The 27,781-nt window shown below is 43.7% G+C and overlaps 3 protein-coding genes across 5 annotated transcripts in view; 2 read left to right on the top strand and 1 right to left on the bottom strand.

Annotated features, from left to right (window-relative positions):
- commd7 (COMM domain containing 7) overlaps positions 1 to 27,781 on the top strand; it is a 432,536-nt gene that overhangs the window by 186,819 nt on the left and 217,936 nt on the right. The gene's annotated exons all lie outside the window — the stretch shown is intronic.
- The window catches only part of LOC146984056 (nucleolar protein 4-like), a 279,484-nt gene that overhangs the window by 50,229 nt on the left and 201,474 nt on the right, over positions 1 to 27,781 (top strand). The window lies entirely within an intron of this gene.
- Positions 6,952 to 9,043, bottom strand: LOC146984057 (general transcription factor II-I repeat domain-containing protein 2B-like). Its single transcript, XM_085780878.1, has 2 exons — positions 7,210 to 9,043; positions 6,952 to 7,074 (listed from the first exon to the last, which is right to left on the bottom strand). Exons 1-2 carry the CDS (start codon positions 9,024 to 9,026, stop codon positions 7,068 to 7,070), a joined length of 1,824 nt encoding a protein of 607 aa, XP_085637004.1. The 5' UTR covers positions 9,027 to 9,043; the 3' UTR covers positions 6,952 to 7,067.

A 27,781-nucleotide genomic window follows, 5' to 3' on the forward strand; every position in this document is an offset into this window, starting at 1 on the left:
GGGACGGAACTGCGGCTGTGGCCGTCTTTCTATGTTCAACAAAATTGGGTGAGGTGGTGGATACGTAGATGTTTTTAAAATTTGCCTTTGACTGTCACCTTTTTGCTGCAAATGGCCTCCATTAAGTTATAGGGCTCTCCTTTCTCATTTGGCTTCCATCCAAAAAGTGCCCACAGTGGTGCTGTGGTGTTTGGCTTTGCAACTAAATCCGTAATGCTAATGTCAATAGATGCTCATCGAAGTGCAGTCGTCGTTAGCAACATGATGATGTCATTAACTCATTGAGTGCCATTGACGTCTATGGACGTCAATCAAAATCCAACGCTTGAGTGCCATTGACGTCCATAGACGTCAAACGCACTTTTCTGCAGCTGGTAAATGGGGACGCTCTCGCGCACACTGTGAGTAATTTTGGGGCTTCTGGGATGTGTAGAACGAAGAAGACTGTAGATCAGAGCAAGAAGTGAAGAGGAAGGAGAAGACTAGCGCGATCGGTACAGAGATAACAAAGTTGGAAAAAGTTTCTATTTCTAGAGAAAAACGACGGGCAGAGCCTGGAACAAGTGTAACGTGGAGCTGGAGGAAAGCTTAGCCACGGATACTATTAGCATAGCTCCAGCATGAAGTGAGCTGAGGGGGCAACAACTGCTCGTACTTGTATTTTAGTTGTTGTTGTTGTTGTTGTTGTTGTTTTGTTTTTTGTTTTGTCTTTTTGTGTGTGTGTGTGTGTGTGTGTGTGTGTGTGTGTGGGGGGGTCTTGAGAGACTCTCTTTCACAAAAATGCATTTTTCTCAGCTTTCTAGAAAAACAGTGGTCTTTTTGGTGCAACCAGGCTCTATTCAACTTAAGATAAATCAAGAATGGAACAGGGTACAAACAAATGGTTTTTTCCCTAGTTTAATAGAGAGTCTCCTCTTTCCTTTGAACTTCTGTTAGTTTCATACAGATGATTGGAAACCATTTCAGGGTTCATGCGGTCATGAAAAACCTGGAAAAGTTATGGAAATTGAAAATGCAATTTCTAGGTCCTTGAAAAGTTATGGAAAAATAAAATCCTCTGTAAAGTTTTGGAAAAGTCATTGAAATATTGCGTGGTTAATATTTTGGATGTGTAATAGGCCTATTAAAAATAAATATAGTGTAACGCAATCGCGTCGCCTGGCTCTAGCCCCGAACATTTCTTATTCAGCCCCGGATGTTTTCTCAGACGGAGTTAAACAGAAAGTGCACATTGACTGAGAAGGTAGTTTTGTAATTTCCCGGTCACAGTGAATGCAACACAGGCACGACGCCACGACCAATCAGAGAGAAGTGTTGTGGAAGCGGAGAATCCTCCACCGTGTATTATTGGCTAACAGCCAGGTAACCAAGGTAACTGTCCGAACTCTAGCGTTCCGAGCGGTCCCAAATCATCAGAAAGATTGAAAAATGGACGACATCAGGCGTTTTTTTTTACATGGAAAAGGGGAGACCTTTCTGCAGTCGTGGTGGCTCGCGGCAGGGCGGACTGGCCACCGAGAGTACCGGGAGTTTTCCTGGTGGGTCAGTGGACCGGCCCGGTACGACGTGGTGCTGCAAGTGACGCGCAGAAAAATGTAAACATGTGTGTTTACATTTTTCATTTACAGAAAAATGTAAACATGTGTGTTTACATTTTTCTAACGTCTATGAGCGCGATGAGTGCTGCAAGTGACGCGCAGAAAAATGTAAACATGTGTGTTTACATTTTTCATTTACAGAAAAATGTAAACATGTGTGTTTACATTTTTCTAACGTCTATGAGCGCGATGAGTGCCTACCGTAATTAATTTATTCTCGGTCCGAATCCGCCCCAGTCCCAGCCAGGCCAGGCCAGACCGAGTTACGAACCAGCGCGTCCGTTCGGATTGAACCGTCCGTTCACTTTATGAGCCCAAAAGAACAGCCAGGCAGCCCAGTCCAGAGAGCAGAGGAACAGAGAGACAGCACAGCAACAGGTGTGTGTGTGTGTGTGTGTGTGTGTGTGTGTGTGTGCGCGCTACCTGCTGTAAAATGTAGGCTTGTGTATATTCTATACACATTGTTGGCTGAAAATCTTAGGACATGTTTAAAGCTCAACCATGTTGGAACCTCCTTTCATATTTAATATCAGATAGAGATGAGAATAGGGCAGAAGTTGTGGAAGAAGAGGAAATAGCCTTTGAAAGGCTGGTTGAAGCCAAAAGATTTAAAGGATAATTTCCGTTTTTTACAACCTGGACCTTATTTCTAGCATAAAATACGATCATTTACTCACCCAGATAGCTTTGGTGTCATTTGGAGTTGTTTTGACGAAATTATCCCCAGTGGAGCGGCGCGTATATCCGTATGATGCGAGAGCACGGGGCACGCAATGCAGCCTCTAAATAACACATTATCCGCCGCAAAACTCGTTCATTTCACCAATATTTTGTTATGATACACTATTCCCCTCCGAGCCCGTGGTGGCATGTTATCAACATCCGTGGTCTGTAGGTTGACCTGCTGACCTCTGACCTGGATGATGTCATCTCTGAGCGCCGCGCGGCTCATTCTGATAATAATCATTCCGCTTCGGCATTCAGGTCCATTTTTATCTCAACTAGCCGGAGCTTTAGTGAGTCCAGGTTGAGGAGAGGAAGCCTGTGGAAGCTGAACTTCATCCAGCTGCTCATTTGGTTCTGACAAGTCAGAAACGCGCAGAAACCAACCGTAGCATTAGCGCTAGCAAGTTAGCCGCGCCGGGCAGCGGTCGGAGATGACATCATCCAGATAAGAGGTCAGTAGGTCAACCTACAGGCGCAGCATGTTGATAACATGCCACCACGGGCTCGGAGGGGAATAGCACTAGTGTATCAGAACTAAATATTGGTGAAATGAACGAGTTTTGCGGCGGATAATGTGTTATTTAGAGGCTGCATTGCGTGCCCCGTGTTCTCGCATTATACGGATATACGCGCCGCTCCACTGGGGCTAATTTCGTCAAAACAACTCCAAATGACACCAAAGTTGTCTGGGTGAGTAAAATGATCGTATTTTATGCTAGAAATAAGGTCCAGGTTGTAAAAAACTGAAATTATCCTTTAACAAATGGGTTTTGTTTTTGCTCTCCAGCCACAACTCCACTAGACCAGTTCTGAGTGCACTTTCATACACTCCAGCCATTCTTGCCATTACAATGATAGGAACCTCAGTCAATACTAAATCTGTTTGTTTTTATCTGAAGCAATGTTGTCTCTTGCCTTTATTTTCTCCTCAGAGTACACCAGAATGCCTCATTTATGTGTTAAAAATCACAGAATTTTTCTGGGGGAGTGCCCCCAGACCCCCCTGCTAAAGTGCTTTAGATAGACGGCAAACCGAGGACCGATGAATGAATGGAGCGCGATAGGGGGGGGGGTCTTGAAAATTCATTTAAAGGTTATGGAAAAGTCATTGAAAAGTTATGGAAAACCATTGCTAAAAAAGTGTATGAACCCTGCCATTTGAACGGTTATGCAAATTGTTTGTGGTTAGCTCAAATAATTGTGATCAGACAATTATGTAATAATTGTGACAGGCCTAGTGAAACAACCTGTGAAACCAATCCTGTAATCAAAAGGATTTCAATCAGGATAGACCATTTTACGACGAGAGAGCCAGGTTTGAAGATGAAGATGAAATTACATTTATTGTGAACAAAATATACTTTGGCGCTTAGACCACGGGGTGTAGACCAGCCGAGTAAACTGATCTGGGGATGAGAAGCTTGCATCTGAAGAAGTTATATCCCCCCGGGCCTAGACACTGGTGGTGGTAGGGAAGCTTGAAGTCGCCTGATGAGGGAACTTCTCGGTTGAAGATCCAGATTAAGACAGTCTGTATCTTGATGAGGTGGTGCCGGGGTGGAGGTGGGCTGAGAGTTTGCTGAAATGACGCTGGATGACGGGAGAGAGAGAGAACTTTTAAATTTGACGCCAATGACTGATTGGTGGACGAGAAAGAGGATGGCAGACTGTGATTGGTTGAATTATGAGAATGAGGGTGGAGCGAGAGGATAGCGTGAAAACAGGGAAAGGGCTTTGAGGTGTGCTTAAAGAGATAGTCTTCCTGTCTGAATTTTCGCTAAGCTTCATTTAGCAGCACACAACAGTTGTCGTGCGACTTATGTCATCCCAATATTGTATCTCCAAACAAGACAGGACAAACAGACTCGTTCTTATCCAAGATGTCACAAGCTGGGTTTCCATCCAAGTCGTATCGAATTTAAAAGCGGATTTTGTGAAAATGCGCAAAAAGCAAATGCGAATTTATGACCGTTTCCATTCATTATTGTTTTGCGATTATTGGGAGAGGAGGAGTGCGCCGTGAGATTACGTCATAAGAGAGCGTGAATGTATCCAACAGTTGACACTCAGCTGACACTCAACATCATGGACAATTTACGTACTTTCCGGACTATAGACGCACCTGTATAAGCCGCACCAGCTACATTTTAAAAGAAAATACATATATAGGCCGCACTTGAATATAAGCTGCAGGTTTTCATGTTGTAACATGAGATATTTACACAGAAAGACAGTAGGGAACTGTGACAGTCTGCTCGCTTTTCCGCTGTTTTGGTTATGCTCCTCTCCTCCATGTGCATCTGTTTACATACGAAGCCGGTGAAAAATCAATAAGTTACATAACGATGTTACGGCGTGTGTTTGTGTAGTCTTAACCGTCATAAACAAAAGATTATGGGTTACGGAGCGCGTTTGTGTCGCGGGGTGCAGAGACGAGAGCTGGGACACCGGGGCGTTGTTCTCCATTTGTTTGAACATGGCTGGGTGAAGTCCAGCAGCACTTCACCCACAAACTCTGCCTCAATTCGCATAATCTGTTACCATCACAAAAACTCGCATTTCCTTTGATCGATACGCTGACAAATCCACCCCCTCCAAGCGTATAAACTTTTATGCGCATTTACTGCCTTTATTCGAATTTCTGGCGTTTCCATTCAAGTATTTATTCGCAATTTTTGAAAATGCGAATAAAAAAAGGTGGATGGAAACGCAACTACTGTTGCCAGATGCACCTGAATGTGAAAGATGAAGTGAAACCAGTGAGAGCAGTGTATTTTTTTAGTTTAAGCTGTGTAGACAGATGAATCATCAGTTTGTAGCTTTGTAAGCTGTGAAAGAGTCAAAACGGAAAAGTGCAGTGCCAACTGCAGAGCAAGAGATGAGAACAGTGGAAATGTCCAATGTCCTTACAGTAGGTGTAAAAATGGACATCTTCTTCTTGTTGAGCTGTCCCCGTCCCTCCTGGGATGTCAGCTGTCACCACAGGGGTTCTCCAGGCCTCCCAGTCCTGAGCTGTCCTCTCCAGCATGTCCCCAGGTGCAGCCCCCCCCCCCGGCACCTGCGTCCACGTCTCGGCAGCACGCCTTTTGTTGCTCGGCCTGTTTGTCTTTTCTTTTTTTCTTTATTTTGTCAGGAGTAGAGCAAGAATACTATTTCGGTACCAATGATGAAGAAAAGCCAGGACCTGGGTCTTGTGTGTTCATGTTAAGGCTCAGGGATGCTGCTCCTCTTCTCCTTTCTTCTTGGTCTTGCTACCAGGAATGTTTGAGATGGAGCTGAGTGTTGGAGTGAAAACAGGCTCCTAGTTTTCAGCTGGATTCATCTGCTTTGGTTCAGACCAGGCTGGTCTGTGGGGGGTGGGGCATGGGGGCAGAGGCATTGTGGGACAGCCTGGCTTCTCATTATTACATCTGTCCTCCTCCTATATTCCTCCTCCTTCTCCTTTCTCCTCCCCTCCCCACAGGACCCACCACCTTATTCTCCTGCCTCCCCCAACCCACCCTCTGCCCCGCCCCACCAACACCATCAGAAAACCTTCCTTATTTCCCACAATGCCCCTTTCTCTGCACTGCTGCCAACATTGTTGGATAATTAGCTCTGTGCTCCTCAGACGTGTTGAGTGTGCGCTCTGTGTCCTCATGTCTGCACCACCCTCGTTGTGCTCATCATTATCACAGTCATTATTATGATAACAACAATCATGCTCCTCATTTGTAATATCATCATAATTATGATGATTTTGAAAGTGCTCCAAGTTTTTCCCAACTAATATTTCTACAGTTTTGATTCCATCCTAATCTGATTGTTGCATCAGATTACCATGTGAAGCATCAGTTATGCCTGTTCTAGACCAACATACCCTGAATAGAAGCCCAGGCTTTTGTTTGCTTCAACTGCTGAACTGACCCGGCTTACAGTATATTTGAGACAGGCGTGTCTGTATGGGACAAGCTTTTATTTCATTTTGAACAAATCTTATGCTCAGTAAAGATGGATAACACTGTCAAATAGTTTTATTCTAACTAAGAGTAAGAGAAGGAAAGAGCATGATCCAGAGCGTGCATTCATTTAGGACAGGGGTGTCAAACTCATTTTCACCGAGGGCCACATTAGCATAATGGCTGTCCTCAAAGGGCCAGATGTAACTTAAAAATGTAACTACATGTAACTGAATGTAATGTAAAGTAAATGTAACTACTCCTTAATGTTAAATAACTCTGAATTTATTACTTATTCAAGTTATATCAGTTCTTGCACATTACAGTTGCATAGAAAAAAATGTTTGCTTGTTGCTCTGTTACAACATAAATCCTTTTGTTAGCTTATGAAATCCACATAACTCCATCAATCATGGATCAAACTATCCAAGTGAATAAAAAAAAATAACATAATAAATAACGTAACCCATTAAAATGGGATTAATTACTGTTAAATCAACAATTGTGAGCTGCTAAGAACATGTATGACAGATGTACAGTAGCATTTAAAAAAAAAGGCTGAACACAGCCTTGCATCCAACTGATAGTTTGATTACAATAATTTGTCTGCATACACACATAAAACCTGCAAACACTAAATAATTGCAATGGCAGCTACACATAAATAATATGTAATCAACTAAAAATAACAAAATAAAGGTTGACTCAGTTGACAACTATATTGGTCAAGTTTTTAGGTTTTTGAAGAGGAGATGCTGCCTGTCCTTGAACACACCAAGTGGATCCCCTCTCTACCATCCATTGATCATGTTCTGAAAATAACAAACACAAAACAAAATGCAAGCACAATCATTAAATTGCACACAGAGTATAACTATTCTTCTTCTTTGTTGAATTACATTTTATTATATTCTAATTAAGTTTCTTTTTTTTTTTTAAATGCTTACCTGTGTGTTTTCTGACTAGATGTCTGACACCGTTTTCCCTTTACCAGTGTGTCAATGTCTGGTTTTAGGTCCTGTGCTGTGGCAATCCGTAGAACAGCATGGAGGTTGTCATCAGTGAGGCGTGATCTGTGCTTGTTTTTGTTCAGATTCATTATGGAAAACATCTGCTCGCACAGATAGGTGCTCCCAAACATGGACAGAACACGGGCAGCATGACGTCGAAGCTGTGGCATCAAATCAGGGGGCAGCAGACGGTAAAAGTCCTGGATTGCAGCATCCTGGAACTTTGCTCTCAGGCCACTGTTGCTTTGAAGCTCAATTAACTCCATCTGAAGGTGTTGGGGTGCAGTGCAGATGTCAGTGGTAAAAGGACTGGCAAAGATGTCAAAGCCAGACTGCTGTACTCTGAAGTCAGAGAAGCGCCGATCAAACTCAGTCTGTAACCGGCTCAGTTTGGTAGCCAACTGAGTGCATGAAAAAGTCTCGGGAAATGAGGCTGACATGCTCTGACAAACGGGAAAGTGGGCAAGATTGTCCTGTTTCACTTGGCACATCCATAGGTCCAGTTTACGCTGGAAAGCCGTGATCGTGTCGGACATCTGCGTGATGACTTGTTTGCGTCCCTGCAGCTTCTGATTCAGTTGGGCGAGATGCTCTGTTATGTCACACAACACAGCAAAGTCACACAGCCACTTTGGATCTGTCAGTTCAGACAAGGGTTTTCCTTTACTCTGCATAAAAAGAGCAATGTCTTCCCTGAGCTCAAAAAATCGCTTGAGGACTTTGCTCCTACTCAGCCACCGCACTTCTGTATGGTATGGCACATCCCCGTGCTCCGAGCCCATCTCCTGCAAAAACAGCTGGAACTGACGGTGATTGAGGCCTCGCGCCCGAATGAAGTTCACTGTTTTCATGACTGTGGTCACTATGCCATCCATCCCCAGCACCTTCCCACACAAAGCTTCTTGATGGATAATGCAATGATATGTTATCAGAGGCGTGTGGCAGTTCATTTTTTGCATTTTCCCCTTCATTAGTCCAACCAAGCCCACTTTTCCTCCACACATTGCCGGTGCACCGTCTGTAGTTAATCCCACCAAGTTTTCCCAGGGCAATGCATTTTTACTTACGGACTTCTCCACCGCATCAAAAATGTCCTGTCCCGTCGTGGTCCCATGCAGTGCAGCTACATCCAACAGCTCCTCAGTGACAGAGAGATCCGACTTCACGCCTCTAATAAAAATTGATAACTGTGCTGTATCCCTGTTATCTGTGCTTTCATCAACAGCTAATGAAAAAGCTGTGTAGCTGCGTGTCTCCTCGGCCAGCTGTGTTGCAAGATTTTCTGCTAGTTCCTCAATTCGGTCCGCGATGGTGTTTCTTGATAAACTGACATTTTTAAAAGTCTGTAACTGGTCGGGACACACCTGCTCACAGACCTTCAGCATGCACTGCTTCAAAAACGCTCCTTCTGAAAAAGACTTGGAAGCGTGGGCGATTTCTTCAGCCACAATAAAGCTAGCTTTCACTGCCGCATTGTTTTTGGCTGTGGATTTCGTGAACACACTCTGCTGCGACCGCAGTTTGCCTTTTAATTCTTCGGCAATTTGTTGCTTTTCTTGAAGGCTAGCTTTGCCGTACTTAGCGCCGTGTTTGGTGTCAAAATGCCTACGCAGATTGTACTCCTTGACAACCGACACCGCCTCATAACACAAAAGACATACCGGTTTTTCTCCTTGGAGCACAAACAAGTACTCGCCTTCCCATCTTTCTTGAAACAGTCTTCCGTCTGCATCAACTTTTCGCTTCCGGGACATTGTAGGATCATTATTTATTTCTCAATTCCACTCGTTAGCATTGATGCGGAAACGCTGCCGCGTAGTGGCGGTGAGCCGTCACTTCGCGGGTATCATAGTCGACAGGCATTGTGGGAAATGTAGTTTTTGGTCAAAGCACGCTTTTGACCTATTTATTTTTAGACACTCAGACCTTTTAACCTCCCGCGGGCCACATAAAATGACGTGGCGGGCCACATTTGGCCCGCGGGCCTTGAGTTTGACACATGTGATTTAGGAGTTTAATCGGCACATGAAATAATCGCTCTTTCCCTGGGTCAGTTGGAGTTCTCAACGGGCCGGGCAGGGCCAGGCAGGGCAAGGCAGGGCCAGGCAGGGCTGAACAGGGCTGGACAAAACAACCAGACGCGCTGGGTTCAGGTCGAAAACATACAAATAACTCGGGTCGGGTCCGAGCTTCAACATCTGCGGGTCGGACCAGGATGCGTTTTAATTTTTGTTGAGAACGGATGAAGCAGCTTAGAAACTGCTAAATACCGTCACTTTCCAAAAAAAGATTATGTCGGAACCATATTGGCGGATGTGCACCAAAATAAAGGTGAATGCACAGATACTGGTCCATACGTAACATTGAATTGGTAGGAATTTAAATGTTAGTGTCATATGTAATAATAATAAAAAAAGATTAAAACTAACTTAAACATTTGGTATGGATGACAATTAATGACTTTATATTTCAAACACCTGAATAATTGGTCATATTTTAATAGATACTTTGACAACAGGAGGAATGTTTGTTGGCCTACACACCTGGAAAGAGAGTTTTTTGGACAGTGAGCAAGAGCGCAAACACCTTTTCTCCTTTTTGTCAATAGATACTTTGTGTAAACAATGAGTAATGTAATTATATTTTGACTATATTTGATTTTACGCATTAATAGTGTTTGAAATTGATTATTGCATAATAATCGTGATAATTGTAACACCGTGATTATTTCTCTGACAATAATCGTACCAAGACAATGTATAATCGTGACATCCCTATTTGAGAGTTTACGGTACTTCATATCTGTCAGCTTGTGATCTGATTACCTGACAGGCCTCTTCATGGCAGGTCTGATCATGAATAGATGTTGACAGGTTTTGGTACAGGGTCTTAGTCAATGTCAAGGCCAGGACATTTGCCCTGGCCAGGACATTTGCCCTGGCCTGGATGGAGAGACAGGTTGAGGATGTCTCAGTGTTGGGATGGCGATCTGAAGTGGTCTGGAGAGAGAAGGAGATGGAGAGGATGGTGGCAGAGATGCGGTAAGACAGCTGCTGGGGTGAGAGGGATAGAAACAGGTCACAGTGATGAAGACGGATGGAAAAGATGGAGAGCTGGAAGGGGTGGGGATGTTTGTTGGCCTGTGTCATGGCCCATTTAGCTGCTGCCCCTCTGAAGAACGATCTGACAGTCCTGCTCATGCGGTGTTTGGCTGGCTGTGTGGAGGTGATTTCAATGTTTGAGCACAGTTCCCCCTCTTTACACACCTATTTCTGTCACTTTTCACTGGTACCACCAAGATATTAAACAATACGCCGGTCTCCACCCACTTGACCAGCAGTCCCCTCTGGTTTCCAGTGTTCCCATTGGGAGCATCTAGTTCATTTCCCAGTGTGCACCCTCAAAAACCGATCCCATGAATGCGATGCAGGCTTCGGGCGCGCGGAATCGTGGATGTGCGTGTCTTTCAGAATGAAATCGAAGCCTACGTCTATATAAGTTAGTTTTGAGCCTAACTCTGCATTTTGACATACAGCAAGCGAGCAAAACGGTGGCAAAATCTCACATGAAGGTGTCCTGGTATGCATTATGACGAGTATATTCTATTGGTTCAGAATCCAAACCAATCAAATTATCGAGGGACGTAAACAAAGTTCTGGTGCTATTTTTAGATTCCTGACATTTCCTGGTTGCCGTTCTTGACATCTTGGAGTATTTTTTTTAGATTTTATTTCTCTCATATTCTCCTCTCTCTGCTAACTAGCTTGTCAACAGGAAGCAGCGTGTACTTTTCAACCAATAAGTGTTTTGGGGCGGAACACCGCTCAGGCTGCAGCGACGGCATGATCCATCCTATTAAAGGGATACGCCAACTTTTTCTTTTCCATGTCTTGCCTCACTCTCGAGTCCATGACAAGCAGACAGACACCATCCTTTCGACTGTGCGTGCAGTAACAAGGGAGATACGGCGCACCGCTAATTAGCTTAGCTCAAACGCTGGAAGTGTATAGGTAGTGTTAGCCTGCCTCCACCTAAAGTCATCAGAGAAACTCTTCAGCAACTCTAAACGGTCCGGTGTCTATGTGCTTGTCATGAACTCGGGAGTGAGGCAAGACACGAAAAAAAAAAATGTTGCCGTATCCCTTTAACTGTTTTTCTACCACTGCAATGAGTGTAGAAACATTATTTTAAGGTAAAAAAAAGCTACATAGTGTGGCTTTAATGTTTCCAATGCAGTAAAGCTGAAGATGTCCAGGCAGAGAGCAGCAAGATACAGCAGAGAGACTCTGAGCTTAGGCAGCACACAATCGTGGCATTGTGTCTCTTAGTGTGGATGGTTTATTAAACAACTTAATCACATATTGAGGATGTGATTTCTGGCGAGGGAGGGTGGAAGGGGTGAATGTTACCACACGCCACTGAAATAAGGTCTTGTGTTAAGCAACTTTCTCACTGTTGTGTCATCAGCTTGTGATATCAGCTTCACACCTGCTGTGTGTTTTCCACTGCGGGATGACAGCCTTGTTAACATACAGGAAGAAGAAGAAGAAATCAGAGTGCGATGACCAGCAGAAGTGAATCTGACCCCATTGTTCTTAGCAGGTGATTGTAGCCTACACTTGTTTGTACCATTGCTGTTGCGCCGTAAACAGTCAAACTGTTGTGTGTGAGTTACAGAGCAGTTTATCAGATGTGGGTAAAGAAAGCTTCTGTCCTGTTTACTTTGAGGGATGACACTTGCTGTCCGTGTTTACAGCACTGCTCATTTGTTCAGAAGCCAAAACCAACCTGTGTCATCTTTCTGGTCATCCAAACAATAACTGCACATCCCAGTCACAAAGTGTGTGACAATACAGCACCATGCTTATTCCAAAACCTTGTACTGTATCAGTATGTACCGTTTTGTACCAGTGGGAGATCATCAGATCAGGGCTGCTGTCAGCTACATCAGGTATCAGGGGGGAAAAAATCTGAGGATCTGTAGACCGTCATGCTGCTATTTCCTGTTCAGTGGTGAGCAGACTAGCTTTTCCTACTCTATGGCTTCATGGTAGCTCAGGGCTGTGGTGGTGTGTGTCTGTGGTAGTTACAGTAGCATTAATATTGTACTGCCTTAATGTTTATATCAGAATGTGTGTGTTAGGTAGTGACCTTGTGCTTATTTGTTGTCCATGTATGTTTTTGCAGTAAGTGTGTCTGCATATGGTGTGTGTGTCAGTCTTTATACAGGTTGGCTGCTGCTTCTCGTTTGGCTCAGCACACACTTGATCTGAGCTCTGTGTGTGTGTGTGTGTGTGTGTGTGTGTGTGTGTGTGTGTGTGTGTGTGTGTGTGTGTGTGTGGTGTGTGTGTGTGTGTGTGTGTGTGTGTGTGTGTGTGTGTGTGTGTGTGTGTGTGTGTGTGTGTGTGTGTGTGTGTGTGTGTGTGTGTGTGTGTGCGCGCGTGTGTGTGTGCGCGTGTGTGTGTGTCCGTGTCCCGGTGTATTGGATGAGGTGGAGGATGAAGAGCAAGGGTGGCTCTGGTAGTGGAGAGGGGATGTGGAAGGGGGCAGTTAGCGTCCACTGAATGGGCCCCATGTGTATCCTAGCAACACTCCGGTGTGGAAATGTGATGGAGAGACGTACCGAGGGAGCGAGCTCACAAAAAAAAGAGGAAATGAGAGAGAGAGAGAAAGAGAGAGAGAGAGAGAGAGAGAGAGAGATGCAGCTGATAATGGGTGGACGAGGCAGTGGAGGTGCAGCAGGTCAGAGCAGAGAGATGGAGGCTCAGATGGAAAGGTGAGACCTGTGTTGTTGAAATGGGATCGATACGTCTGAAAAAAGACCAAGAGATTCACCAGCATCCTCTGCCAATACGATTTTACACAAACTTTTGATGTGCCACTGAACAAAGTGCGTCTCCTTTCCCCTGGCTCCAACAGAATAAATATGGAAAAGAAAATGTATGAATAGTCCAGTTTAGATACTTCATTTTGCTTGTTAACTTAGAAAATGACTAGACCTAAGAATAAATCTTCTATTATCATTCATGTCAAATATATGGAGTGTTTTATTCTCAATTAGCACCATGTTGTACTGTAGATGAGATGTGTAGTGATTAATGTGCTGCTACTAGTTTTCTGTAAAGAAACTGTTGGGTTTATTTATGGAGCCTCCCCACACTGTCTCCCACTCAAGCTGATTTGTTGCTTCTTTAAAAGATCTGATACTAATATGTGATTTTATCATTTAAAAAGCCTAAAACGGCAACAAATGTTGCTCCAACAGCAAAAGGAGCTTTTTACTGTATGAGGGACTATTTTCTAGGGCTGCCCCCAAATAGTCGACCAAGCATTAGACCACCAACAAGTCATTAGTCCACCAAAATTTCATTGGTCGAAATTAAGTCAAAATCAATATGACTGAACAGTAGAAAGGCTATAGGGCTTTTAATTTGAAGGGCCAGATACACAAAGTCGTGACACTCACTCGCTGTCAGGTTTTTTATTTTTTATTTTTTTATTTTGCATGGCAGGTCCCTATTTTTTTTCTTTTTTTTCTTCAAAAGCCACTTTTTCCAATGTTGCTACAGACGTTTCTAGTTTGGAGACTCCGACGTGGGGGGTTCCTACCCGCACAGGGAAGTTACATAGTGCAGTTTCAGCACCATTCATCCTATTAACCATTTTTCTACCATTGCAATGAGTCTGGAAACATTACTTTAAGGCCGATAAACTCTGCAATGTTGCTTTAATCCACATTTTCCTCTAATGAGTATTTATGGCAGCAGGATGGCGTATGTTGAAATGTGTGTGTTCACTTTAATGAAGGAGCAGTCGTGTGTATCACTGATGCATAGGCACATTCTGAAGGTTTGTTCTTTGTTCAGTTATATTAGTATATCATCATCAGCATCAACAGCGCTCTGTTGTATGTGCATGCTTTTTTTTTTTTAGTTTTTCTTTTCTTTTCCCTTTTTAGTGTTTACTTGAACTTAATTCATCTGTACTAGTTCTCTTCTTTTGTCTCGCTTTCTTTTCTCACCTCTTTTTGTTTATTTATTTAGTGCTGTTATCATTACTACTACTTTTATTTTTACTACCAATATCTTCCCTGTTTTTTTCATCTTTTTCCTTTCTTTCTTTTTTAAATCTTATTATTTCTATACCTTGCACAAGGTATGTGATTATTATTTCTTGACTGTGCTTCAATTATTTGTTAGATCAAGGTGAGGTCATGTTATAAGCCTTTCGGGTTTCAGACCTCACCTGCACATTTCTTTTTCATATCTTTCTTACTAGTAAGAGAGATAAGTAAATGTTTTGTTTTATTTTTTATGTGCAAATAAATAAAAGTATAAAAAAAGTCTGATCTCCCATGACCGTGAAGTGAGAGCAGCTAACCTGACACTAGGACAACGTAGAATACAACATGGAGCAACAACTAATTGTGTCTTGTCTTCAAACTGTGGGCCAAGGCCTGGAAATGGGTCACGGGTCCTGCTGAGAGAGCAATACGTCTAATGAGCCCCCCCCCCCCCCCAGAGAGACGAGTGGTGTTGCGTCTGGCGGGGGCCTGTGGTCGGAGGGAAGAGCCTAAAAATAGTAGTAGTTTTTTTTTTTCACCGTTTCGCCCGGACCGTTGGTTGTCATGGTTGCCGGACGGGACGGACGTGTGTGCGTGCGCGGGGGCTGTCGCCACGGGGAGATGGATGCGCATGCACACGCCTTGCCCGTGTGTTTACCGTGTTTGTTTGTGTGTTCACTCGAGTGTGTCCCGCAGACGGGCAGCTCTGCCCTCGCACCCCTCTCTCTCTCTCTCTCTCTCTCTCTCTGACTTTGACCCTTCTGCTCAGCCAGGAGGAAGTGCTGGTTTGCTGTTTGTGTGTGTGTGTGTGTGTGTGTGTGTTTGTCCGATGCATGCTGTGTTGTCCTGACTGCTGTGCCTTAAGGTGTCCCCTAAACACATACACACACACACACACCCCACCCCCGCCCCATGGCCCACATTAGACGTATGTGTGTGTGAGTGCTGTCACATAAGCTCCAGTCCCGGGCCAGTGATGTGCCCTACAACCGCAAGGAGGAACGGTGGGGGAGGTCCACTGTGAATGTGTGTGTCATGTTAGTTTGTGCATGTGTGTAATTGAATAGATGTATATTTGTGCACACTTTTTTCCCCCTTGCATGTGAAGGATTTATTCCTTGATATATTTTAGTAAGTGTATATTTGTGCGTGTGTGTTGGTCTTTACGTCACATTGGGTCTCAGCATCAGGGACAACGAGCATGGGAGCAGACAGTGGAGGACAAACATGTCCTCTGTGCCCCGCACTAGCCTCACTTCTTCGTGTGTTACTCTGTCTGTGTGTGTGTGTGTGTGTGTGTGTGTGTGTGTTTATCCTGGAGCTGTGTTGTGCGACGGCCCGGCCCTCCTGTGATGTGCCAGAGAGAGGGAAAGGGCACTGCTGGCCTGGCATGCTGTAAACACACATAAGAGAAAAAACCAACAACCTAACAACAGTGTAACATTTGTGGTCTGATGTCACAGTGGCAGCAGTAATATACTCAGGAGGAAACTTCATACAAAAGAGCATCCCATGCATCTTATTGTAGATTCATGAAGGACATATTAAAGGGATAGTTCAACATTTTGGCAAATTGGCCCATTACCATAATCCCTATAGTTTTAGGAGTAGGTTCGTTACCTTTAATTGTGGGTGCAAGCTATTTTTAGAACGGCGGAGCAGAGCCGCGAGCTGCTCAGAGCTATGCTACGGAGGCTAATGGGATTTCTTGGTTTCCCTCATCAAACTCTTCAAATACACAATCCAACAACCCCAAAACACAAGTTGTGACCTGCACATTCACCACGCTATGAGATAATAATGGAACTTTATGAGACAGAGTTGTTTTCATGGTAAATTCATGCAAAACCGCTGATGCGCGTTCTCAGTCTTTCGGAAAGCAGTCTCTTTACCTTGAAAACAACTCTGTCTCGTAACGTTGTGTTATTATCTCATAGCGTGGTGAATGTGCAGGTCACAACTTGTCCACCAGAGCGTTGTGGAGTTGTTGGATTGTGTATTTGATGAGTTTGATGAGGGAAACCAAGAAATCCCACTAGCTTCCGTAGCGTAGCTCTGAGCAGCTCACGGCTCTGCTCCGCCGTTCTAAAAATTAAAGGTAACGAACCTACTCTAAACCTCGAACCTAAACTATATAGGGATTATGGCAATGGGCCCATTTGCCAAAAATGTTGAACTGTCCCTTTAACCTCTTGTAGTGTGTTACTGCTGCTGTTTCATCCATGCACAATAAATCAAATCAAACATACAGGGAACGAGTGTACAACAGTATAATAATATATATTTTTTGCCATCCTATTTTGACGCAGTGGTGCACATTGTCATGGCAACAGGCTAAACGCCGTCGGACAGTCCTTGACATTACCTGCAGCATTTGAAATACACAGGAGCGTCGGCTGTTCTCAAAACACTCTCCTCTGCTGAAGACACATAATATCTGCAGGAGCAGCTCGGGTCGTGGGTTCGCTTCATCTGTTCACCTGTTCGGCACATGATGATGATGATGATGATGATGATGATGATGATGATGATGATGATGCAGATGCCGACTCTTTGTTCCTGTGTTCCTCATTTGATGTAAAGAAAAAACATATGTTTGCCCCCTGACTTTTATAAAGACGTTAAATTCTCTCAGCTCAGGAGGTCTCCGTCTTCGGGGCTGAATGCAGCCTGAGGTAGAGAGCAGACAAAATATATCCAATGTCATTTATTTTTCCTTTACACTGACTGTCATTCAGGTAGAATTGAACATTTCTCAAAGATAAGGCAGCAAGACATTTTTCTTTTTTTCGTAAAAGGTGAAAACCCAACATAGGTCTCTATCAAACACACTATTTTGAAGCAGGGCTATAGCGCATTAATGAGGAAATGTTTTACAAGGGTTTTTCTAATTTAGTTTTTTAAAACTGACATCTCACTATATTAAACAACCACTGACTTCATTTTGCATGACACCAGACCTACACCCTTTGAAAGCATCAAAAAGGAGACACCTAAAGTTTGCAATAGGGTGTAATAATAATAATAATAATAATATGGATGAATGACTTTTTATTATTGTGTCATACATACTTCTGTATGCCCAGCCCGCATGGGCAAACACCAAGAAAACAAACCGGGACCAGAGCACATCATCAATGCATCGATCGTAGCGGAAATAAAGAAAGTAATGGCAAACACACACTGCATATCTCCAAAATCAGGCAGGTTTCCAGGATGCCAAGTAGCCTACTCATTTTAATGTAACAATTGCCGATGAGAACCGGTGTCAAAAAGGAAAAAAGGAGAAAAAAAAAAATCGATCATGGACTTCATGATCGATTACCATCTCAACGAACGAAGCTTTGAATTTTTTGGGTCAGCCCTAGAAATTATATTAAACACATTTTCCTGTCTTCTTTTCCAGGCTTTAGAAATGAAATTAGCAGTCTTAAACACACGTAAATTAAACAACCACTCCAACTTCTGCTCATCAGAGCACCAAAAGATTTCATGAAATAATACCTCTCTCAAATCATCCTACTTTGTACAATATAAAAGGAAATGAGACTCACTTTCTACGAACACAAGTATACAAAGTGCATACAGTAGAAACCATTGAAGACATGTGTCACAAACAAGTGCCATAAAACCAAGGAGCAATACAGCAACACAGGCAATACCAGATCCCAACAACAAAATGAGAGCAGTTCATTATATAAAAAAAATAAAAGGGGCTATGCATGATAAAAGGAGATAAGATAAGATGAGATACGATAATAATAATAAAAGTAGAGACAGAAGAGTTGAAACAGATGAAGGCGTAAAAGTAAAAGACTAAGATCATCTAAGTCGAACTGTGAGATAAAATAAGACGACAGTGAGGAGGCGGTGACGGTGATTCTAAAAGTAAAATGAGGAACTAAACAAATTAAGACTATGTAAGGGAGGGAATTTTAAAAAAAGATAGAAAACAAAATATAACAATGAGTAGATGAGGTCTGTGATGTAAAAGATGTATAAGTGTTGTTATTAGTTAGAGCACAAAGTTAGCAATAGCATTAGCATCAGCAGAGCAGACAAAGAAACCAACAGAGGCTCCTGGTTTAAAGGAGTCTACAGGCTTTATGGAAACATAAGGGTCAAAAATTATAATTCAATTATAGTGAACACAGTTCTTATTCTGGATGTGTTTCAGCTGTCTAACCAGGGTTTCCCCCAGTGTATTATAAGCCTGGCGGCCCGCCAGGTCTTACTTGACCCCCCGCCAGGCTAAACATCGTTTATTAATTTTTTTTAATCAGTTTTTATACTCAATAAACACGTGATCAGGTGTCTTTTTCATCACCTGACAACGTTACAACTTAGTCGCACATAACGGGACACGTCACGGACATCATGCTCATCAGACCGCTGCTTCACCAGCTGACCGAGAGGAACGCACCGAGTCCACGTTAACGTGAGCGGAGCCGCAGCTCCAGAGGCTCAATCAGCTGCTGTAGCAGCTGTTAGCTGTTAGCACGTCGTCCCCTGCAGCGTCAGAGCTCCAGACTCCTGTGAGCCGCGGGGCTTTAACCTGATGTGAAAATGATCCATTGTTTCATTTTTCAGCTCGTAAAGTTCGCGATCACACACGTTTGTTCTAGTAGATCCGTGAGTGTCACGTTTCCATGACAACTGACCGGAAAAAGAGCGTGGTAGTCATGTGCACGTGACTCCAGATGTAAAAAATCTCGGAGCAAAATAAAAAACAAACAAACATGGATGATGGATCTATAATACATCCATGGAAATAAGGCTAGACTTTAACAATGGAGACACCAGGCAGTTGTTTTTTAGTTTTTAATGCAAACAGTTGATGTTATTTATTTAAATATTTTTTTATAATTAGGGCCACGGGCAATCGCACCGGGCACTGGTCCCAACAGCTATGAAATAGCTGCAGGAACTAAAATATTTTTTTATAATTAGGGCCACGGGCAAAGCCCGGGCACTACTGTTATTGTGTGGATTTTTTCCTAGTTAGTGTGAATTCAGCATTCACACTATTGTTATTCTGTTCGGCCATTTTCTGCCTTTTTTCGGCATTTAACTAGTCCTTCATACTTTGTGCTATTTCAACAATTCAAATATCAAAACGTGCGGCCTTTTCGGGACAGGTGTGCTATGACTTTTCTCTTTTCAACTATTCATACTTTTTGCAATATTCAACTATTTCTGATTTTTTTTGGCCCATAGAGAATGCATTGGAACAGTCTTGAAACTCTTCAAATCTTCTTACTTCTTTCAGCCTTTAAAGCGTCCACATACTTTCAGCTAGAGACTTCATTCAAATTCTAAGCTGTAGACAAACTTTTTAAGTATTCCTCTATGACTCAGCTTATTGATATCTTCAACAGTTTCTGATATTTGGCCGTTTTAAAATCATTACGTTTTTTGACAAAATCCAGCTTTATAATGGGTGTGTGTTGCAGGGCTTAGAGTGAGTGACATCATCGTTAGAGTGAGAGGGATCGAAAAAACATTCAGGATTTTTTCTGGATAAATTGCCAGCACGGCCACAAATTAAACTCTAGACACATGATTTCCTCACCGGTTTGTAGCCACACTTGTCGTGTCTCATTTGATGTGCTCAAAACAGCAGACAGACTTACAGAATTGTCTCAGTGAGCCTAATTGTGCAGCTAGACCCGCTCCAGTGGCTCATCCACTTCAATATAAAAGTAGGAGCTGATTTTTTTAGAAAAGCAGAAATGCCCCCCTTTTCTACCTTGCGACCCTGAGAAAAGTTTTTGCCCTACAAACATTTAATGCACATCAATGTGCTCAGGAAGGTCTCCTTGCCCCAGTAGTCATGGCCACATTCTGATAAGAGGTACGGTTCTCTTTTTATGGGCTGTTTTCGGAAGCTGCACAGAGCTCAAATCTCACTGCTCTGCTCTGCTCTGTGTGCAGTTGGTCCAGCTGTAGCGGCCAGCTCATTATCAACGTCTATAAATAGAACAGTGCAGGTGCAGCCTGGCTGCTCGTTAAGATGTTTTTAAACACAGCCCCACACACACACATGATGAACCAGACTGACAGAGGATGTCCACGCACAAACACAGGCATCACACTCACACAGACAGACACACACAGACACTCACACACAGTCACACATGCACACATACACAAACAAACAAACAAACACACAAACACAACACTGTTCCACACAGTAAAATGTAAGCAGTTAGTTGAGTCGCCATGGTAACTTCTGAGGGCAGGCTGCCACGCAGGTCTAATCAATCAGATCATTTAGTAAGGGCAACATATGAAAATCTGGGAACTAAATCCTTACCAAGAGATTTCTTCACAGTTGTCTTTAGGAACGTGCGTAATATGATGTCTTAAAATGTTGAAATTCAACTCCCGTGGGAAACCCCCTAAAAAACTACTCAAAGTTGGGGTACCCGTAACTGGATTTTTGAACATTCCGAAATGTTAAATTTGGCCTTAAGTTACTTGTGAGGGGTCAAACTAGGGGTTTTTCATGATTCTGAGTTGATCGCAAACATTAGTTTTACGCCCAAAACACTCCTTGGTGGAGAAAAAAACAACCACACCCACTTTTCTTGTTCATCGGAACCCCCATCACCACCACCAATAGAATGCATTACAGAGAAGCCATTCCTTAGCATTGCAGAGGTTGTGTCACTACTAAATACTCAATATAATATAACTTATATTCTATAGCCTTTTTTCTATAGGACATACACACCCTCCAGGATTTTGTGGTGTCACGATTGCAACTATTAATGCAAATTCAATCATGAATTCTTTGGCCTTGCCATTGCAACTTTTCTGCAAATTTGCTGTCATAGACCGCTGTGGTGTAGTGTTTCCATTACGTTTTTTTTGCATGTCTGTGTTTTTATTACTAGTTATTGTTTTCATATAACATTAAGTTTTATGCGGATCGGGAGCGCGAGAGAAGGAAAGACATGAGGTGCACACCAGATTTCACATACCAGTAAAAACGGAAACATACACATAGCCTACACACACACACACACACACACACACACTTCTCACTATTGGGTACATGTACATTAAAAAGGTTGCTTTCTTCTACTTTTTATTTATTGCCATGGTAAATCGGCCTAAGTATTGTTTAGTGGTAGTTGTAGTTGGTTAGCATTAAAAGTGAGGAATTTTGGATGTTGAAGCCATTTACAACCTTCGATCATTGACAGACATACTACTTTTTACACCTGATATGTGTTATCTCCTTTTTTTTTGAAGAACTTGAAATATGTCATGTCATTGCGTTGATAACATGCATAAGAAACTTAAAAATTGTGGTAACACTTTATTTGATGCCTATCTCTATAATGCATAATTATCATACTTATAATGAGTTATAATAATAAAAGTTATAATGCAGTTATAGCACGGTATAACTACAGTTATAAACACTCATAAATGATCATAATGCTTTTTAACAATAATCATAACACACTATAAAGCATTTTATCTTGACTTATAAGGTCAGGTATTAATATGTTATAACTATTAGTAACTCTCTGACAATGCCCACATCGATAATGCATTAAAAATATAGTTATAATGTGTTACAATTGGCTTATAGTCGTGTATAACTATCATAATAAACACTCATAAATTATCATAAGGCTTTATAACAATAAGCATAACACATTATAGAGCATTATTACTCTATTATAATACTTGACCTTAAGCCATTATAAAATGCTCTATGATGTGTTATGCTAATTGTTATATAGCCGTATGATCATTTATGAGTGTTTATAATGATGGTTATACACTTTTATAAGCCAATTATAACACATTATAACTATATTTATAATGTATTATCGACGTGGGCATTGTCAGCGATCCATCCATCCATCTACCTCTTTCTATCTATCATCCCCCTCTCTCTTTCTTTCTTTCTTTCTTTCTTTCTTTCTTTCTTTCTTTCTTTCTTTCTTTCTTTCTTTTACCCCATTTCTTTTTACTTCTTTGTTTCTTTCTTTTGTTCTGTCTTTCTTTCTACTCCTTTTCTCATTCTTTGTTTCTACCCTCTTTCTTTCTTTCTTTCTTTCTTTCTTTCTTTCTTTCTTTCTTTCTTTCTTTCTACCGCTCTCTGTATATCTCTCTCTTTCATTTATCCACCCCAATTTCTTTCCTTCTTTCTTACTACCCCTCTGTCTCTTTCATTCATTCTCTATTCTCTTTATCTTCTATTATTCTGTTTTTCTTACCTTTTTCTTTCTCTATCTACCCTTCTCTCTGTGTCTTCTTTCTTTCTGTCCTTTTGTTCTTTCTTTCTTTCTTTCTCCATCTACCCTTCCCATTTTCCTCCAAAACTCCAGATTTTTTCTCTTTCCACACTCGGCCCGGCCACAATTTACACTCTACACACATAATTTTTTCAGAATTTGTAAGACAAACTTGTTATCTCTCATGTCATGTGCTCAAAATATCAGAGAGACTTACAGAATTTGAATTATCAGCCTCTAAGTGCAGCCACGTCTGTCTCTGCTCCTCATTGACTCCAATACAAATATTTTCTGAGAGAAGCAGAACGGACCAATGTTTTAAAACTGCCAGCGTCTCCAAAATATTTACTGTAGAAACACCAAATCGTACCAAATTTTTCAGGAAGTCCTTAGAGCAACGTGATCTGTGTTTTGTTCTGATAGGAGCTACCGTTTTGTCACAGTAAGCCTAAATGTGAGACCGGTGCAGAGGCAGAAAATCGCTCTTTTTCTCCACGTTTCTGTCTGTCTCAGTCTGGGGGGGTCCCTATCGCCGTGGTAACCTCTGTGATCCTCAGGCCAGAGCTCGTTAACTTCATAAACAATCCACCTGGCGCTCGTGTAACATTCTGACAGCCCCTACGGGACACCGTAGTCTCATGTAACGTCACAGACTCCCGCGGGATTACCTGTATGTGTTCAAGATGGCGGAATAAACGACACAAGCCGATATCAGCGTCCTGTACAGTTTTATTATAAACACAATTCAGCCAGCGGCAAGAAGTAAATATTACATGGTGTCAGAGTAGAGGCTCAAAGACTCACCTTGCGATCGAAAATGGATACTTACGGCGTTCCAGCACCCAGCATGAACTGGGACTCTCCGAACCTACCGGAAGCATGGCGCCGCTTCAAACAACACGCCGAGCTGATGTTTTCGGGACCCCTGAAAGGTAAAGCCGAAGAGGAAAAATGTAGTTACCTCCTTCTGTGGATTGGGGAGAAAGGACGGGACGTTTACAATACCTGGACACTGGGGCCGGACGACGCTAAGAAGCTAAGCACGTACTATGACAAGTACACAGAGTACCTCATGCCCAAGTCTAACCCAATATACGCAAGATACCGCTTCCATGAGAAGATGCAAGGGGACGGCGAGACCTTCGAGCATTTCGTCACGGAGCTGAAACTCCTCGTCAAAGACTGTGGATACCCAAACAGCGACGAGATGGTGAGGGATCGCATTGTTTTCGCTACTAATTCCCCGCGGGTGCGTGAGAAGCTACTTAGCCACGGCGCAGACCTAACGCTAGACAGAGCCATAGATATTGCACGCTCCCACGAGCTAGCACAAGCCCAGCTCAAAGACATGGTTGGAGCTGGCGGGCCCAGCGGCGACGCTGTACATGCCGTAGGGAGAAGACATAACAACAGGCGTCCACCCAGCTTCAAAGCCAGGGCAAGAGAGCCCGCTGCCGCGAGCAAGGAGTGTCATCGCTGCGGAGGTACACACAGCACCAGTGACAGCGCCTGCCCAGCTAAAGGGAAACAGTGTTTAAAATGCAATAAGCTTAACCACTTCGCTAAAGTCTGCAGGTCAAAGCAATACACACACACAAAGACTCCCACATACAAAAGCACAAAAGCTATACACACACTAGATGAGGATGCCACAAACGAGCAGGTAGAATTGTTCATTGATGGGCTCACGACCGAACACACAGGAGAAAGCAATGAACAGGCATACACTGAAATTGAAATTGGAGCCCAGACTGTGAAATTCAAAATAGACACTGGCGCACAAATTAATGCCATCCCGGAACACATGTTCAAAAGACTGTTTAAAGATGTCAGAGTGAAGCCAGCCACCCAAAAACTCACCACTTATGGAGGGGAACTACTGGCAGTGAAGGGCACCTGCAGCCTGTTATGTAAGCACAAAGACAATTCCATGATGCTCAAATTCTACATAGTTGACACAAAAGCACCCCCCATCTTAGGGATGAGAGCCAGTCTGGACTTGAGCCTAATAAAACTGGTACTGGCAGTAACTGGGGAGGACAAAGAGCCCGACACAGACTCACAGAGCCTTCTCAAGGAATATGCTGATGTTTTCCAGGGCATAGGAGAGTTCCCAGGGGAGTGCAACCTCCATGTCGACCCAAGCGCCACACCGGTGGTATACCCACCGCGCAGAGTTCCCATTGCTCTTCGAGAAAGACTGAAACAGGAACTCGACAAGATGGAGGCAAGCAACATCATCTGTAGAGTGACAGAACCCACAAAATGGGTCAACGCCCTTGTAGTTGTGGAAAAGCCCCAGACAGGAAAGTTGAGAGTCTGCCTGGACCCGAGGGACCTCAACAAGGCAATTCAACGACCACACTACCCGCTACCTACCTTAGAAGACGTCACCACCAAGCTGGCTGGAGCACGCTACTTCAGCGTCCTCGACGCCAGGTCTGGTTATTGGGCCATAAAGCTGAACACTGAGTCGTCTCTGTTAACAACGTTTAACACCTCTTTCGGCAGGTATAGGTTCCTGAGGCTGCCCTTTGGGATCAATTCGGCCCAGGATGAGTTCCAGAGGCGGGTCGACGAAACATACGAAGGCCTCAGTGGCGTAGCTGCCATAGTCGATGATATCCTGGTCTTCGGGAGATCAAAGCAGGAACACGACGAGAATCTCAAGGCCATGCTGAGACGCACAAGAGAGAGAGGGGTGAGGCTTAATCCCGACAAATGCCAAATATGTGTTTCAGAGGTCAGCTACTTCGGCCACACCCTCTCATGTGAAGGTGTCAAACCAGACCCACGGAAAATAAAGGCAGTCCAGGAAATGCAGCCACCCACAAGCAAAGGGGAGCTCGAAACCATCCTCGGGATGATCAACTACCTGGCCCGGTTTGCACCACATCTTTCCGAGGTAAATGCACCCCTGCGACACCTCTTAAAGCAAGACAGTGAGTTTGTATGGGACAGCAACCATGACAAAGTGTTCATGCAGATGAAAGAACTGATAACGCACCACCCCGTACTTGCCTACTTCGACCCTCAGAAAGAGCTGAGACTCCAAGTGGATGCCTCAAAATGCGGCCTGGGTGCTGTGATGCTCCAGGAGGGACGGCCCATCGCATATGCATCCAAGTCACTCAACAGCACCGAAGAAAATTACGCGCAGATTGAAAAAGAATTGTACGCAGTACTTTTCGGGTGCAAGCGTTTCCATGAGTACATGTACGGGCGCAGAGTGACTGTAGAATCTGATCACAAGCCCTTAGAAGCAATCCTCCGAAAACCCCTAGCCGCAGCACCACCACGGCTACAGAGGATGATTCTGCAGCTCCAAAAGTACAACATTCACATCATCCACCGCCCGGGGAAAGATATACCCGTGGCTGACACCCTGTCCCGTAAGTCCATTGAGCACCAGGACAACAGCCTGAAAGAAAGCATGGAAGCACAGGTACACACGCTCATCAGCAGCATCCCAGTGAGCGATAACAAACTGCTGGAGATCAAAGAGGCGACAGCACAAGACACACAGCTCATCGCACTCAATAGAGCCATAAAGGATGGATGGCCTGATGAAAGGAGGAAATGCCCACTCAATATCCAGGAATACTGGAACCACAGAGATGAAATCTCTGAAATTGAAGGAATTCTCTTCAAAGGTGAGAAAATCATAGTTCCTCAAAGACTCAGAAACAACATGATCCAGCGCATACACACAGGACACATGGGCATTGAGAAGAGTAAGCACAGAGCTCGAGATCTCCTCTTCTGGCCCGGAATGGGGAAACAGATCGAAGCAGAAATAGAACAATGCAACATATGCCAAGAAAGACGCAGTGCAAACACAAAAGAGCCCCTGTCATCACACAACATACCAGAGAGACCATGGCAGGTGGTAGGTACAGATCTCTTCACATGGAATGCACAGGACTTCATCATTATTGTAGATTACTACAGTAGGTTCTTTGAAATGGAGCGGCTTCGAAGCTGCACATCCTCTGCAGTAATCACTAAACTGAAGTCTGCGTTTGCCCGGCATGGCATCGCAGAGACTGTCATCAGCGACAACGGTCCATGCTACAGCTCTGAGGAGTTCCGCCGCTTCGCCAATGCGTGGGACTTCACACACACCACCGCGAGCCCACGCTATCCAAGGAGCAACGGCCTCGCCGAAAGAACTGTCCAGACGGCAAAACGCATCCTGGACAAAACCAAGGCTGAGAACAAGGACCCCTACCTCGCTCTCCTTGAATACAGAAACGCCCCTGTGGACAACCTGCAATCACCTGCCCAGCTTCTCATGAGCCGACGCCTGCGTTCCATCCTCCCAATGACTGGGAAACAGCTACAGCCCCGTGTAGCACTCCAGACAGCTGTTCATGAGAGAAGAGAGGCCTGCCAACACCGTCAGCAGACATATTACAACAGAACCACCAGGCCCCTGTCTCACCTACCTGTCGGCACCCCCATCCGTTTCCGGCAGGAGGACGGATCCTGGAGATGTGCAATGGTGACACAACATGCAGACACACAGAGGAGCTACTACATCAAAACAAGAGAGGGACAGACTCTCCGACGGAACCGCTGGCACCTTCGTGAAAGCAGAGAGACTTCACACACTGACAACACTCAGAACACAAACACACATGCCAGCCACACACTGCCCTCACATGCTGACAACACCCAGCACACAAACGCACATGTCAGACGCATACAGCCCCCACACCCTGAACTTGAGAACCACACACAACCAGAGAGCCAGCCACCGCAGCAACAGCCTGGCTACACAACAAGATCCGGCCGCATAATCAGGCCAAGACAAGTCCTTGACTTGTGAATTGTAAAGGGTGTAGGCGGATCGCTGCCCTCATAAAAAAAAAAAAAAAAAATCACTTACCTGTTGTAACTTACAAATGACTTTATTATGCTTGTTGCACACCTGTTAAGAAGTGTTGAGGAAATATAGGAAGAATATACTTTCCTGGTACGTGAAAGGTACTGATAGGACTGCTCTTACCTCCTTATGTTCCACGTACCTGTTGATTCATGGCCTTATGAGAGATCAAGGTTAACTTGTGGCCCTTTCATATGTTTATTAAGGCATATTAATATGAGGTTGTTGATGTGACCTAGTGTAGGCACAGTGTTGTGTTCAGTAACTGAATATCATTCTATTTTTTTTATTAAGAAGGGA

Source organism: Trachurus japonicus, chromosome 7, assembly GCF_045865225.1.
Source record: "Trachurus japonicus isolate A0001 chromosome 7, Traja_1.0".
Classification (NCBI taxonomy): Eukaryota; Metazoa; Chordata; class Actinopteri; order Carangiformes; family Carangidae; genus Trachurus; species Trachurus japonicus.